This window comes from Brachyistius frenatus, unplaced genomic scaffold, assembly GCF_029030835.1.
Source record: "Brachyistius frenatus isolate BFR_SWC_R1_liver_20210118 unplaced genomic scaffold, ASM2903083v1 Contig_210, whole genome shotgun sequence".
Taxonomy (NCBI): Eukaryota; Metazoa; Chordata; class Actinopteri; family Embiotocidae; genus Brachyistius; species Brachyistius frenatus.
In genome coordinates, this window is record NW_027210809.1 from 1 (window position 1) to 15144 (window position 15144).

At 41.4% G+C, this 15144-nt stretch overlaps 1 protein-coding gene across 1 annotated transcript in view; it reads right to left on the reverse strand.

The window, feature by feature from the left end:
• Window positions 1-1047: 1047 nt before the first annotated feature.
• The window catches only part of ptprb (protein tyrosine phosphatase receptor type b), a 30857-nt gene continuing 16760 nt past the window's right edge, over window positions 1048-15144 (reverse strand). The window contains 22 exon segments of the mRNA XM_069719205.1: window positions 1048-2669; window positions 2837-2957; window positions 3722-3857; window positions 3939-4102; window positions 4796-4918; window positions 5028-5162; window positions 5244-5320; window positions 5975-6065; window positions 6157-6238; window positions 6342-6359; window positions 8547-8652; window positions 9264-9370; window positions 9527-9663; window positions 10202-10341; window positions 10436-10585; window positions 11921-12199; window positions 13459-13740; window positions 13821-13986; window positions 14124-14224; window positions 14350-14500; window positions 14580-14755; window positions 14857-15126. Of these exon segments, the coding sequence (XP_069575306.1) occupies window positions 2647-2669; window positions 2837-2957; window positions 3722-3857; window positions 3939-4102; window positions 4796-4918; window positions 5028-5162; window positions 5244-5320; window positions 5975-6065; window positions 6157-6238; window positions 6342-6359; window positions 8547-8652; window positions 9264-9370; window positions 9527-9663; window positions 10202-10341; window positions 10436-10585; window positions 11921-12199; window positions 13459-13740; window positions 13821-13986; window positions 14124-14224; window positions 14350-14500; window positions 14580-14755; window positions 14857-15126 (3035 nt within the window). The 3' untranslated portion in view covers window positions 1048-2646.

Below are 15144 nucleotides of genomic sequence, written 5' to 3' on the forward strand. Positions count from 1 at the left end.
TCGTTAAAGTACAACATGCGTGAATCGCCAAAAATGGTGACCAAATTCACCAAGTTTGTTATTAATGGTTCAGATTCCACCTGTTGATGGTGATTCAACTTTTAGTGAAGTTGAAACTTTTGGAGAAATTGAAAGAGTTTTGCATTCACAACACATTACAGGAAGATATTTAATATCACTGCAGACCTCCTTGAAAACACGTATGTCTACTATCCAAAGAATGTCTACGGCAATTTTGGTCGCATTTGAATGAATATTTGTGGACGGTGGAATTAGGTTGCAGTTTTAAGTCTTAATTATAGTGTTTTTCTTCAAGTTAAGACAAAAAGAGTTTAGATAGGACTTTATACATATATTCTAAATTGAAAAAAATAAAACCGCAAAGTGCAAGCAAAAGAATGAAACAGCTTATTGCATGTTCTTGCTTGAATGTAATGTTTTACATTATGGACTACATGCACAAGTTAGTCATCCATGTTATGGATGACAAACTTCACTTTTAGGTTATTAGTTTTGCAGAAAAATGCAAATTCCAAGTATAACTTTTCAGTCGGGAATTGAACCTAATAGCTTCAGACTGAGAGATGACAACGCTGACAGGTGCACCACTGTGTTGGCTACCATAAGCTGCACGAAAGTCATACTTATAGCATGTTGTTAGAAATAGCGCAAAAAAGTCATATTATATCATGTAGTCCAAAGTATGACTTCATTATCATATTTCGGACTTTTTTTTAATATTATGGACGACATGCTATAGTATGACTTTTTAATGGAATTTTCTATGTTGAATTTCCATGTTCCTGCATAAGTAATAAACTAAAAGTAAAATATGTCGTCCAACAATGAACGACTAACTTGTGCATGTTATCATGCATGTAGTCCATGATGTAAAACAAACTAACCTGGACGACATGCTATAGTATGACTTTTTTTTTCAAATTGGTGACGACAACACTGTCTATCATAAAGTTTAAAAATGCATTTATAATAGGACATGCTACGTTTGACATCTTATTTATGCACTCAAAGAAACCATGAAACAGAAACGGTCTAACAGTTCATTTTAATCATCACTTCATTATTCAGTATATAGTGATACCGCAGTAACAATTTATTAAAACTGCTTGATACATTCTCTCAGGGCTTGGTGATATCTTAAATCAATATCATGAATCACAAATATATCCCTCATTATATCACAATATGCACATTCTACATATTCATAGAGGTTTTATGAATCAGTAAAAAAAAAGAAAAAAAAAACTGTTTTGAATCCTTAATTTAGACATCATATTTTTTTTAAACTTAAATGCTATAATAATACTAAATTGTGGCCCAGTCCTGTTTTACAATCACTATGACCTTTTAGAAATTAATCAATGAAAACAGTTCTTACCATTTAAACCAATTCAAATCCTCAAATCAGCAGTTGAATCAAACAGAAACAGAAATGGTTTCAAATAATCAAAAATAACCTTTGAAAAACCAACGTGAATTTGAGTAATTTTCAAAAATAGAAATTATCGGACAATATTAGATCTTTTTTTTTGACACTTATACTTAAACTAAAACTCTATATTTTTCCAATAAAGCAAATGTCTTGGTGTGAGTCTTCAATAGATCTCAAGTCAATTAGTGATGCAAATTAAAAACATGGGATTCCTGCATCTACTGAGTATAACAGCAACGTAATGTAAGACTTTAATGACTTTTAACCGTGCATGATTGAGTCTTTCTTTTTTTCTAAATTAATCTCTTGGTAAATGTTAAAGTCTGAACACAGCAGGTTGCAGCTGCTTACAGTTATTTGACAAATGTTGGATTTCATAAATGAGGAGCCGGAAATATGTAAAAATTACACCGAATGAAAAGTGTTGACATACATATAAATTCATTACAATATGAAAAAGAGTATTACATCAATATTTACATACAGCAATACGTGTAAGTTTTTAAATAAACAGCTTATGTGGAGCAGTGGGTGAGAACTTCCAGATATAATAGAGGGTATAAAAAATAGATGGCTTTCTCCTTCCTTGTATTCACTCGATATTAACAAGCATCAACTAAAAACCACTTAAACATGAACGACCTGAGATCAACCCGAGTTTCTCTTCAACACGCCAGAAAACCAATAACGCCATCAATTATAGGAACTCCAGTGTTTTTATGGTGAAAATTATTTCCAACAATTTCCTTCTCAAAATTCTAAATTAAAATTAAAATTTGGGTCAAATTAGCAAAAGAACATAATATGCTACAGAGTAGACTAGAGCGAGATTCAAATAAAAAAACACTATTAATCATGATTTTGATTGGAAAAATCCTGAGATTCTTCTTCGTTAAAGATCCTCTACCGTTTTATAACTTTTACATTTTTGGGAAATAGAATTGCTCATTTGGTGAAAGTCTGAGAGGTTTTTAAAGCAGTAAGTTAAGTCTGGAAACTTTGCCATTTATCATCCACTAAATTTAATTAAATTATTTTATGCAGACGACAGGTCAGTTAATAAAAGACCTCCAGAACTGAACATAAAACTACTGCGATCTTAGACTTCACTCATTTAGTTTAGTTTACTTGCTGATTGTTCTTCAATATATTGCAAATTCTTGTCTCTGGATTGGAAGGACGTTCTTGTGTCTTTAGCGTCCAGTGTAAAGGAAATCTGAGGAGACAAAAAGACGTAAAAACAAATTAGAGTTGTCACAGAAAAGTAGAAATAGTTTGAACAGTTTTCTAAAACTCAGAAAACTGTAAAGCGATAAAATAGAAAATCACAGACCGAAATTTGATCATTAATCTGAATATTATTTTCTGCGTAGGTCGTCTCACCTCGGCAGTACTCCGGGTTGAAGTTCTCGTAGATCGGGTAGAGCGGATTCTCCTGTTCGCTGCGATGCTTTCTGGCTCTCAGGACGTCCCGAACACACTGATGGAGGAACGCATACTGACACTGCAACACACACACACACACACACACACACACACACACACACACACACACACACACACACACACACACACACACACACACACACCTCTTGATATGTTTTCGACCTCGGGGTTGAATATAACGTTGAAACACTGGCGCATTAACATTATGTATTATTTTTATTTTTATTAATCCGTTGTCATTTTCACGAAAAAGCAACGAGCTCGTGATCGTTAGTCTTCAAAATGTCAGAAAAGGTTGAAAAAGATCTTTTAGTTTATTATCGTGTAGGACTAAAGAAAACAGAAAATATTCACATTTACTGAACTGGAATCAGAGAATGTGAACAAAAAGTTTAGAAAACAAATGAGTCAAACACTTAATTAATTTGAACTATTTATACTTTAGTAGAATGATTCATCTACAACATTTGTTTGTGTTGCAGTTTTATTTTTGTCCAAAACATTGACTAGAATGTTAAAAACACACTTTGATTTAATATCAGCGGTTTAGTTCAAGTTTTATCGTATTTAACTGGAATTATCGCAGCATTCTTCAGGTTTAAAATGTCAGGAAATATTGAACCGAAACGGTGTTATGAAAAATTAATCAGGTTTCCAAATCCTTGATAAAATCCTGGTTTAAACCAGAATTTACTGGTTTGGTTGAATATTTTCTGGTGTTTAAAACCGGGTTGGTTCAGTATCTACGTATGTTTGTTTTAGCTTCAGTGCCAAAGTGCTTTAAGTGTTCTTCCCAGGTGTGCAGGTCCTCGGCCGGTGTACCTCGGTCTGGACCATGTGCTGGCGGTGCAGGCGCAGGTCGAACAAGCAGCCGTACAGGTCGATGGTTCCTTTGGAGTCCAGCTGCTGCAGAACCCGATCCAACGCGATGAACGTCCCGGTACGTCCGACTCCGGCACTGAACGCACAAACAAGCAGATCCCAACTCAGCCTGAAACTCACGGAACAGAAAAAGTCGTCTCGTTGAAGCGTCTCCTACCTGCAGTGGACGACGGTGGCGCCGGTACTCGGCGAGCGGTCCACGTAGTCCCGGACCGTCCGGACGAACTGGATCAGGGACTGAGTGCTCTCCGGGACGCCGTGATCGGGCCACACCGTGTAGTGGAAGTGACGCAGCACCCGAGGGTAACCGCAGCTGCTCTCCTGCAGGATTTAAGGATTCTGTTATTGGCTGCCAAGAAAGTTTCATTATTTACAATTTCTGCTTCACCAGATTAAATTTTAATTCGCCTATGAAATGTGATTAAACTCGTTCAGCTGAGGCGTCCAGATTTGTAGTTTTTGCAAAAAGATCATTTTGTTTAGTTTTTTGCTTTAAGAAATGTGTATGTTTGGCTCTAAAAAGGTAGTTTTGCTACCAAACGTGTAGTTTTTACTAAAAACTTGCTTTAAATTTTTTTTTAAATGCCATTTTTGCCACATAAATGTCTCGTTTTGTTTAAAAAAAAAAAATTCTACAAAACCTGTAGTTTGTACTACAAAACTTTTTAACAAAATAAATTGTTGTTTATAACACAAAAGTGTTGTTTTTGTCACATTTATTTATTTATTTTTGCTTTAAAATATGTAGTTTTTGCTAAAATCTACATTGTACATTAAAAATCAAAACTAAAGTCAAGAGTCTGCTGCAGGCAAAAAAAAACAAATATTCCTTTGAGTGTAATTTGAGGCTTGTGGTGAGTTGTAGACCTGCAAGGACCTTGTTGTTGTTGTTGTTGTTGTTGTTGTTGTTGTTGTTGTTGTTGTTGTTGCAGTAACATTTGAACTAACTGAAGTGTTGAATTTAATATTTGGAGTTTTGGAGGCAAAGTGCAGAAAGAAAGAGATGTTTTGTACCGAGGTGATCTTGAACTCTCGGATGGTCCACTCCGGCAGGACGGACTCAGACAGCATCTGGATGACGAGGTCTCCGTAGTAGAGCGGCTCTCTGTCGGCCGGCCAGTACTGATCACACTTCACCTGCCGACACAACAAGCTTCATCAGAGCTCAAAGACAAACCGGAAGATTTTTGATTTGGTTTCGGACGACGTCGGACGAAGTCTGTCGCTCAAACTCTCGGCGCCTCACCCGTCCTTTCTCCACACACTGCGTCACCATGACGACGTTGTAGACGCCGTGCTCCCACACCATCCGCCAGAAATCGTCTTTGGTGCCGGGCAGCGGCCCCTGGCTGGCGATGTACTCCCTGCGGTAGTTATTACCCTGAACGGGGAGAGAGGTGGCGTCGGTATGTAAACAGGAAGTGTGTGTTCAGTGTGTGTGTGTGTGTGTGTGTGTACGTACAGGTATGTAGCTGGCGTTGATGTAGTCGGAGCACGGGTCGTCCTCCAGGTACGACAGCTTCGCTCTGGTAGAATCGTCTAGAAAAAAAAAAGAGTAAAACGTGAATGAATCTTCGAGTTGTTTTGAACTTCCTGTCTGCACAGGAAGTGAGGTTGTGTTGCATCACGTTAGCAGCGTGCTACCAAATCCAGCAGCTGCAGAGCAACACGATCATCCAGAGTTTAGTGTCTTTTAGCTCCGTTTTTGGTCTCCACCAACAAATGCTGAGAAAATAATGGGACTTTTAACTCGTGTGTTGGTTTATGAGAAATTCATTTTGTGCATAAAAATCTTAAAATGAACGCTCAGAACTGGATGAAAGAAAACGAGAAAAATGTCTGAAGGGATGTAAAAGGGAAAGAGACAGGAAGGAGGAGTATTACGAGTCAGGTCGGTTATTTTCTGCTGCAGAACAAACCGTCATCTGTGTGTCTTAGTTATTAATGTTTATCACATCGACCGGAGGACGAGTACGTGATGGTCGCCATGGGAACAGGCGCCGTCTGGTTAATTAAAGCTCTTAACGAGGGACTCGGCTGCAGCAGGTTTTTGTCATAAACTGGTATTTATGTCCGGTTCTGTATGAAAAGCAGTTTCCAGACTTCTTCTTCTGTCCTGGTTGAGATGTTTCGGCCACAGCACATTTAAATTAAAAAGCTGCTGAGTCGACAGGAAACGGAGGTGGTACTAACATGGCAGGATGTTGTTGTAGCGGTTCTTTCCGCGGTTCTCGGGGACTCGGGCGACGTCCATCGTCTGGTTTCGGCCCACATCCTTCAGATCCTGCAACAACAAATAAAGCAGAGCATTAATTTCTCCTGATCACAGAGATTCTGTTGTTTTTTTGTTTACTATAAATCCTAATAAAAGTGACCTCGAACTCCTCCGACAGCAGGTAGTTGGAGTCGGCCTGCAGTTTGTTCAGGTGGGACTCGAAGTGAGCGGCTTTGACGGGACTGAACAGAGAAAAGGAAATATCGGTCATGAAAATGAAATGATTCTGGATGTGAAGATCAAACCGACAATATCAGAGTTAAAGATAAAACCGTTAAAACTCACCTGGTGACGCGACGGTTACTGCAACAAGAAAACAGGAAGGATCAGAGACGTTGTTTAGAAGTAGATTACGATATAAAGTTGACTATTACAGAGCAGAACAGGATTTGTTTTTATATATATAAATAGTTGGTGAAGTCGTTTCGAGCTTATCGGCTTTAATTATTGGCTTCTAATTGAAAAAAGAATATTAAGTGTAATTATTTGGCTAAATTCTGCATAACTTTCAAAAATGCAAACATTTCAAAAAAATATATTTTCATGATTTTATGACAGAATTTTTAAGATTTATCTGATGGTCCATGATTCTTAATGTTTTAAATATAAAAAGTTACAGTTCAAATGTGAAAATTTTAAGTTTTCAATTTCATATCTTTAAAAAAATAAATTATTTCTTTCTCTCAAAAGAACATTTGTGTATTCAGTGTCCTATATTTTTTTGAATATTTATAATTTAATATATATATTCAGTTGAAGTCATTGGAGCCGCGATGTTTACATGAGAAATTATTACATTTTAAATAGATGAAATTGGCCAAAAACAACAACTGTAGAAAGAGTTTAATCATTTTTTTAAACACATAACTTAACCGAACAATTAAGGTCACTTATATATTTATATTTTTTAATTGTGGCAAAACTCTACTAAATAAGAAATGTTATAGTGTGGAAATAAACCTCTCAGCGCCCTCTAATGGACACACATATTATTAATGCTGTTTTTAAAACTACTGTCCTTTGGCATCATATCTGTTTATGTATTAATAATTATTTCTAAATAATATCCAACTAATAAACATTAATAAAAGTAATCACAGCGGTTTATGAAGCTTTGTTTCTCCTGTCTGTCAGACTTTAATGAGCTGCGGTGAAAATACCAATATACACAAACAAACAAACAAACACAAACTCAGTGATGAACAGACGCCGTCGAGGCTGAACGATGAGTTCATCCCAGAGAACGTTTTATTGGAAACTGATGCTTCACACTCGCTTATCTAACGTGGGAGTTACTGGAAACTAATCTCACAAACCGAAGGAGAATAATTAGAGATCACACACACACACACACACACACACACACACACACACACACACACACACACAGACAGACACACACACACACACACACACACACACACACACACACACACACACACACACACACACACACACACACACACACACACACACACACACACACACACACACACACACACACACACACACACACACACACACACACACACACACACACACACACACACACACACACACACACACACACACACACACACACACACACACACACACACACACACACACACACACACACACACACACACACACACACACACACACACACACACACACACACACACACACACACACACACACACACACACACACACACACACACACACACACACAGACAGACAGACACACACACACACACACACACACACACACACACACACACACACACACACACACACACACACACACACACACACACACACACACACACACACACACACACACACACACACACACACACACACCACACACACACACACACACACACACACACACACACACACACACACACACACACACACACACACACACACACACACACACACACACACACACACACACACACACACCGAGTCAGAAAACATCAGCATAAACAAATATTAACAGCATATTTTATATAATTTCAAACATCTGACCTTTGACCTCCCTGCTAATAAATGAGTTGACACAATAACAAACTAATTATCTGAGAAACCGATGTGACATTTTCTGTCATTATTATGTGACATTATGTCACATAATAATATATATATATTAAATTATGTGACATTGCGCGTCGACATGAATATTATAAAAAGCATTCAAACAACCAATTGAAACAGTAAATTAGGTCTTAAAGTATTAAGTCTCTTACTGTTGTTTATTGACCCTGAAATAATAAATAAATTCACACGTTTTTAAATTATAAATGTTCCAACCCGGAGTGGTCCAACCTGAGGCCCGCGGGCCTAGTTCGGCTCCACTCAACAAACCTGTGTTTTTCTTTTTTTATTCTTTAGTGCTTGTAAGTATAAACATGTGTGTGTGTGTGTGTGTGTGTGTGTGTGTGTGTGTGTGTGTGTGTGTGTGTGTGTGTGTGTGTGTGTGTGTGTGTGTGTGTGTGCTACTCACACTTTGCGTAGTCTCTGTCTGTAGACCAGCAGAGAGACGACGGCCACCATCATCCCGATGAGGAACATCCCGGCACTCAGACCCTCCACGACGCCCCCTAGAGGCTCTGACACACACACACACACACACACACACACACACACACACACACACACACACACACACACACACACACACACACACACACTTCCTTCAGTACACTAACAAATACTACACTTATATACTTATATACATATACTGCAGTACTTTTACGTGTTAGTACTCTTGCTTGTGTCGGCAGTTGTAGCTGAAACACAACATTATTGTTGTTGTTGTTGTGTGTGTGTGTGTGTGTGTGTGTGTGTGTGTGTGTGTGTGTGTGTGTGTGTGTGTGTGTGTGTGTGTGTGTGTGTGTGTGTGTGTGTGTGTATTACCTACGTCGTGGGGACTTTTTTTGACAGTGACAACTACAGTGACTGTTTTGATGAACAATTAATAAAATTTTCTTTTGCAAAAATAAGTAAAATAAAATCTGCAGTTTTCAGCCTCTTTTCAGATGAGTTGCTGTTTTTTCTTTTGTCAAAAATGACTATAAATAGTAAAACTGGGCGGGTTTGGAGTTTCAGTCGACCAGAAGAAAATTATTTTTTGTAATGTTTTTATGGAGTTGACAGAATAATAATAATAATAATAATAATAATAATAATAATCAGCAGTTTAAATGTTAAAGTTCGTCACCTGCGTGCGTCCTGAGCGGCGTGGACAGGAACGTGTCGGTGAAGAGCGGCTGAGGAAACACTCGGTGGTTTTCATCAAAGAGTCGGGTGAAGGCTCGCAAGCTCAACCTGCACACACACACACACACACACACACACACACACACACACACACACACACACACACACACACACACACACACACACACACACACACACCTGGTCGTTAGGCTCCACCCACCACACCTGAGCAGCTGATTTGCTCAGCAGCGTCTGTTTTCTCACCTGTAGGATGTTTTGGATTTCAGCGGGCCGTCGCAGAAGCCGCCGTAGCTGTCGCTCAGGTAGAGGTCGTCGTCATGGTAATGGTCGCAGGCCCCGCCCAGCCGGTCGCCTCCGGCCCCGAGGTTCACCTCCACCACCTGATCAACACAAACAGCACAACCAGTTTTTAATTATCTCTCTTCTGATTGTGTGGTTTTGAGTTTTTTTTTTTTTTTTTTTTTTTTTATTAAATGTTGCATTAAATTAATTTTAATTATTAGAATTATTATGTCAAAGAGAAAATACTTTTCTTTTTTTGACTTTATAAATAATTTTTTTGAAAGACAAAACATATTTTGAAAATTTAACATGAATCATCAAATATTTTGTCTTTATAAATATTTCAAACATCGGCATTAAAGATGTTACGCTAAAAAAATATATGCAGAGGTGAAACTACCATTCAATTAATCAGTTAATCAATTTACAAAAGTTTATTACCAGCAAATTTGATTCATTTTCTGTTAAAGTCCCAAATATTCTGGTTACAGCTTGAAATATTCTGTAATAAGTCATTTAGTTTTTCACTGGACAAAACAAGAGATCTGAAATTTGTTAATTTGATCTATTTTTCTGCCATTTTATGATAAAACAAATGAACCAATCCGATGAAGTGTTTGTCTGCAGTGTCCTCACGTGTCCAGCAGAGGTCTGGGTGTCCTGAGGACAGCGGCTCGGGAAATAGGCGGTCTGATAGGCTCTGACGGATGAGTTGCTGATGTAGTCGCGGTAGGAGGGCAGCGGGTGGCGCTGCTCCGGCTGCAGCATCTCATTGGCTGCCGGAAAAGACACAAAGAAAAATCTAAACAAGATTAAAATCTACAACTAAAATAAAATTAAAATAAAAACACGCGCGGTGTCTTTTCTTACCATCCGACTCGGCCACGATTACAGCGAAGTAGCGGACGGCTCCGTTGGCGTCGCTGAACCAGGAGCAGTTGAAGCGGAACAAGATGGAGGACGGCGTGACCTTGGACGACCTCTCGCTGACCCGCACGCTGGGAGGCGGGACCGGAGGACCTGACAGGAAACCGACCGGTTAGATGAGCTGTCAATCAAAAAACTAGAAACTTTTCTGTGTTTTCATATTTCCTTTGTGGATTTCTTTTTGTTATTTTTTTTTCTACATCAACCTTTTATTTTTATTTTTTATTTATGCCACGATTGGGCTTCCGTACTTCCTGTTTCCTCTTTTCATCATTTCTCTCAGCTGAACTGAAAAAAAAACATTCTTGAGGATTTTCTGAAGTCATCAACTTTTCCCTTTTTTTGTTTGTTCCTTTGTCTTTTTTTTTTTTTTTTTCCATTTCCACTCTACTTGTGTCAGGATGATTTATGATGTAACACCGGCGGTGGGGTGAGGGTGGAGGGATGGAGGGATGGGGGAGGAGGGGGTGGACGTGAACCGAGTGGAAAAAAAAGACAGGAACATTTTCAGACTTCTGGGTCACAGCATCACATCAAAGATAAAGAGAGAGTGTGTGTGTGTGTGTGTGTGTGTGTGTGTGTGTGTGTGTGTGTGTGTGTGTGTGTGTGTGTGTGTGTGTGTGTGTGTGTGTGTGTGTGTGTGTGTGTGTGTGTGTGTGTGTGTGTGTGTGTGTTATTTACAGTCTCCTTATGAACACACACTAAAATAAGTTCTTCTGACGTTTCTTATTCGTCCCAGTTAGATGAAGTTTTGACTTCACAGAGATTTAAAATATTTCTGAAAGCTGAAACTTTTCAGGTCGAAACATCGATTATTTTTGAAACGCGTGACGGACAGTTTGTCGTCTGTAAGATGTGTTGCATTGTGGGAATTTTAGCCGAAAGCAGTGAACGTGCCGTCGACTTTTTCCCATCCTTTTTTTTTAAGGGCATCACAGATAAAAGGGGACGTGCGGCCGAGAAGTTGACGTTTAAAACTAAAACTAACTTTAGCGCCGTGTGAAGGAAACATCTTTAAACATCTTTGTCGTGAGTCGATAGTTTGAAACCAACGAGGAGACGAAAACCTGCTGGTTTCTGTCCCGGAGAGAGTCTCCGGAGAGACGTCCTATTTAAACTGAGGTTTAATTAAACAGCCGACTCCCCCGGCATCACCTGAGGGGTGTGTGTGTGTGTGTGTGTGTGTGTGTGTGTGTGTGTGTGTGTGTGTGTGTGTGTGTGTGTGTGTGTGTGTGTGTGTGTGTGTGTGTGTGTGTGTGTGTGTGTGTGTGTGTGTGTGTGTGTGTGTGTGTGTGTGTGTGTGTGTGTGTGTGTGTGTGTGTGTGTGTGTGCGTGTGTGTGCGTGTGTGTGTGTGTGTGTGCGTGTGTGTGTGTGTGTGTGTGTGTGTGTGCGCGTGTGTGTGTGTGTGTGTGTGTGTGTGAACTCACAGTCGATCATGGTAACGGTGGTGTGTGTCATCGGCCGACTCGTCTGGCCGGCCGATGACACCCGGACCGTCACCGCGTACTTCCTGTACGCCTCCAGGTGGTCCAGCGTTACCACGGTGACGCCCGCCGCCAGCCGGCGCGCCGAGGTCAGCTCCCCGTCGTCGTGGCAACGGCACTCCACCTCATAGGAGTCGAAGTCGGCGAGCGGCGGCGACCAGGAGCAGGAGAGGGAGGACGAGGAGACGGGGAAGCAGTGGATGGACTTCAGAGGGGACGGACCTGCAGGAGGCGAGGAGATGAGGAGGGAGGAGACAAGGAGGGAAGGAGATGAGGAGAGAAGATGAGGAGGAAAAGGAGACAAATAGGTAGGAGTCAAGGAAAGAAGATAAGGATGAAGGAAGACACGAAAGGAGAGGAGACAAGGAGAAAAGAAGACAAGGAGAGTAGAGGAAAGGAAACGAGGCGAGGAGACAAGGAGGAGGAAGAGTCAGTTTGTGTTTGTTCGTCCTGCAGACGTCCATCGTCTTCGTTTATTCGATGACGAGACGATAAGAAGCTTTCAGAGACACATTCATCACAGACCGAAGATATAAAACAGATCTCACCATGAATTTATTCGTCTGTTTTTCTGCTTTTCAAACAAACATTTCCTGTTTCTGTGAAAATTTAACCTGTAAAAACTGAACTGAATTCATCCGACGTCCAAACAGTAAATCTCTGTGTTTGTATCTGAGGTGAATAAATCCTCCATCATCGTTCAGCTCGGAGAGAAACTGGGTCACATTTATAAATAAATATGTGACCTGGATTTATTTATTTCTTCTTCCTTCTGTTGATCAGTTTCAATTCTCGCAGCCAAAAAAACCCACAAAAACAGAACGTGATTAAAAATGGATTCATCGCCACGGAGACGTTCAGGGTCTTTACTCTGCTTCCACCTGCTGGTCAACAATGATTAATACATCTGATATATAAAGAGGGTCATTATTTCCACTGCAGGTAAATCTGTTTTTTATTATTTTAAAACAGAAAATTCATGCAATTTAATTAGTTAAATTAAATAATATCAATTGAATAATTTACATTTTAAGACCTGAAATGAAACAATTCACAGTAAACGGAATATTTTTGGTGGTTTGGACAAAACAAAGTTTTTCTTATCATCTTTTAATATAAATATAAACTTTATATATTCTATATTATAAGCTTTTTATAAAATGTTCTTTTTTGTTCGTTTTAAACATTTGATTGATCGAATTATCAAAAAGGAAAAAAGAAAAACAACTGTTTGGATAAATGGTTGGTATCTATAAAATTGCATATTAAATAATCAGATAAGAGCATCAGCTCAGATTAAACGTATATTTTGGGTCAATGCAAATGGAAGCAATCGATTTTCAAAGGTTTTATTAGCTTTAAAAAAAACTAAGTAAATTTAATCACATCAATGTTTGAGTAAAACCTCATGTTAAACTTTTAAGTCTGAAAAATTAATATTTTAATTTAATTTAATTATTTTTTTTTTTAGCTCCACCTACTTGTCCTAACGTTCCTCTGGATTGGCTGGCTCCTGACCGTGGGTCCACCCTTGGCCCCGCCCCCGCTGACGGTTGTCACTGTGAAGTTATACTGTCGCCCCGGAAACATCCCGCCCACGACGCAGCCGGTCAGCTGAGTGTGTGAGACGGTCAGCTGGTCCGGAGGCGTCCACTGCAGGCTGAAGCTCTCGTAGTCTCCGGAGGCGGGGACGGACCACGACAGCTCTACCGTGTCATTGGTCGGTCCCTGTTTGACGGACAGGTGAGTGGGCGGCTCCGGAGCTGGAACCAAAAACCAAAAACAAATTAGTATTAAAACTTCAACCAGAGTTCTTCTGTTAATGTGTTTTTATTCGACTCACAGGTGCGTCCGAGTGCTGAGATGTTATTGGTCAGTTCCCCGCTGTGTGTGATGACATCAGCGCGGTACAGCCTACCAGGGATCAGCCCGGGGAACGTGTGACTCCGGTGCTCCGCCCCCAGCGTCTGAGCGCCCAGAGTGGCTCCGGACACGTCGTACAACACGACCTGAAATCACACGGAAACACGTCTGTCTGACCGGAGAGAAAAACTCATTCAGAAGTCCATCCGCATTTTGTTTCATTTACAGGACTGGAAAAATCCCATCGAGTCTTTTATCAGGTGAAATAAAGGAATGTTTTTACCTGGAAGCTGCTCCAGCTGCCGTCTCCCGGCTGCCAGCTGACCGTCAGTCTGTCCGTCCGTCCTGAACTCTGAACCACGAGAGACGAGGCCGGAGACGGGACTGTAGAGGACGAAGACAGAGAGGTGATGAAGATGAGGGGGGAGATAAAACAACAGGAGACGAAAGGAGACGGGGAGGGAGGAGAGCAGATAAAAGGAAAGGAGACGAGGAGGGAGGAGACGAACCGGTCCTGGCGAGGACGGATGAGTCGCTGCTCATGTCTCGGCTCCAGCTGTCCACCTGCAGGCGGTACAGACGTCCCGCCATCAGACCGAAGAACGAGCAGCCGTCTGCGGTCACGCCGACTTTCTGCAGGCCCACCCGCTCGCCGGCCGCCTGCAGACACACAGTGATGTCATCAACCGCTCAGCATCAACGCCTCTGATGTCACTTCCTGTCTGAAAGTCAGTCCCACCTGGTGATGCTCCTTCTGGCTCCCGGCGGCGCCTCCTCTCTGATCGGCGGTCGCCTCGGCGACGCTGTAGAGCGACAGGTCGTAGACGTCGACGTGTCCGTCGGACGGCCGCCAGGTGAAGGAGAGGGAGGAGGTGTTGGTGGAGGAGACCGTCAGGTTACTGACCGCAGCCGGACCTGAAGGAGAGGACGGAGATTACAGCTGGAAGACAAAACGGCCACATGGGGACGCCGTCCAGAGAAACACGTCGACGTTTAGAAGCGAAGGTGAAGCTCACGTGTTTGTCCCTCGGCGGTGGCGTCCAGCGACGGGACGCCGCCGCTCAGCGTCACCAGGCTGACGCGGTACCACCTCCCCGACGTCAGACCTTCCACCCGCTCGCTGCGACTCGCCGCCGCCACCGACCGCTCGATCGCGACGCCGCCGGCCTCGTCCAGCAGCCGCAGGCCGTAGCCGTCGAACACGCCCACCGGACGCTCCCAGCTGACCGTCAGGCTGTGGGACGTGTGGTCGTTGTCGGCCTGCAGCGCCGTCACTCTGGCCGGAGCTGCAGGACGGAAACACC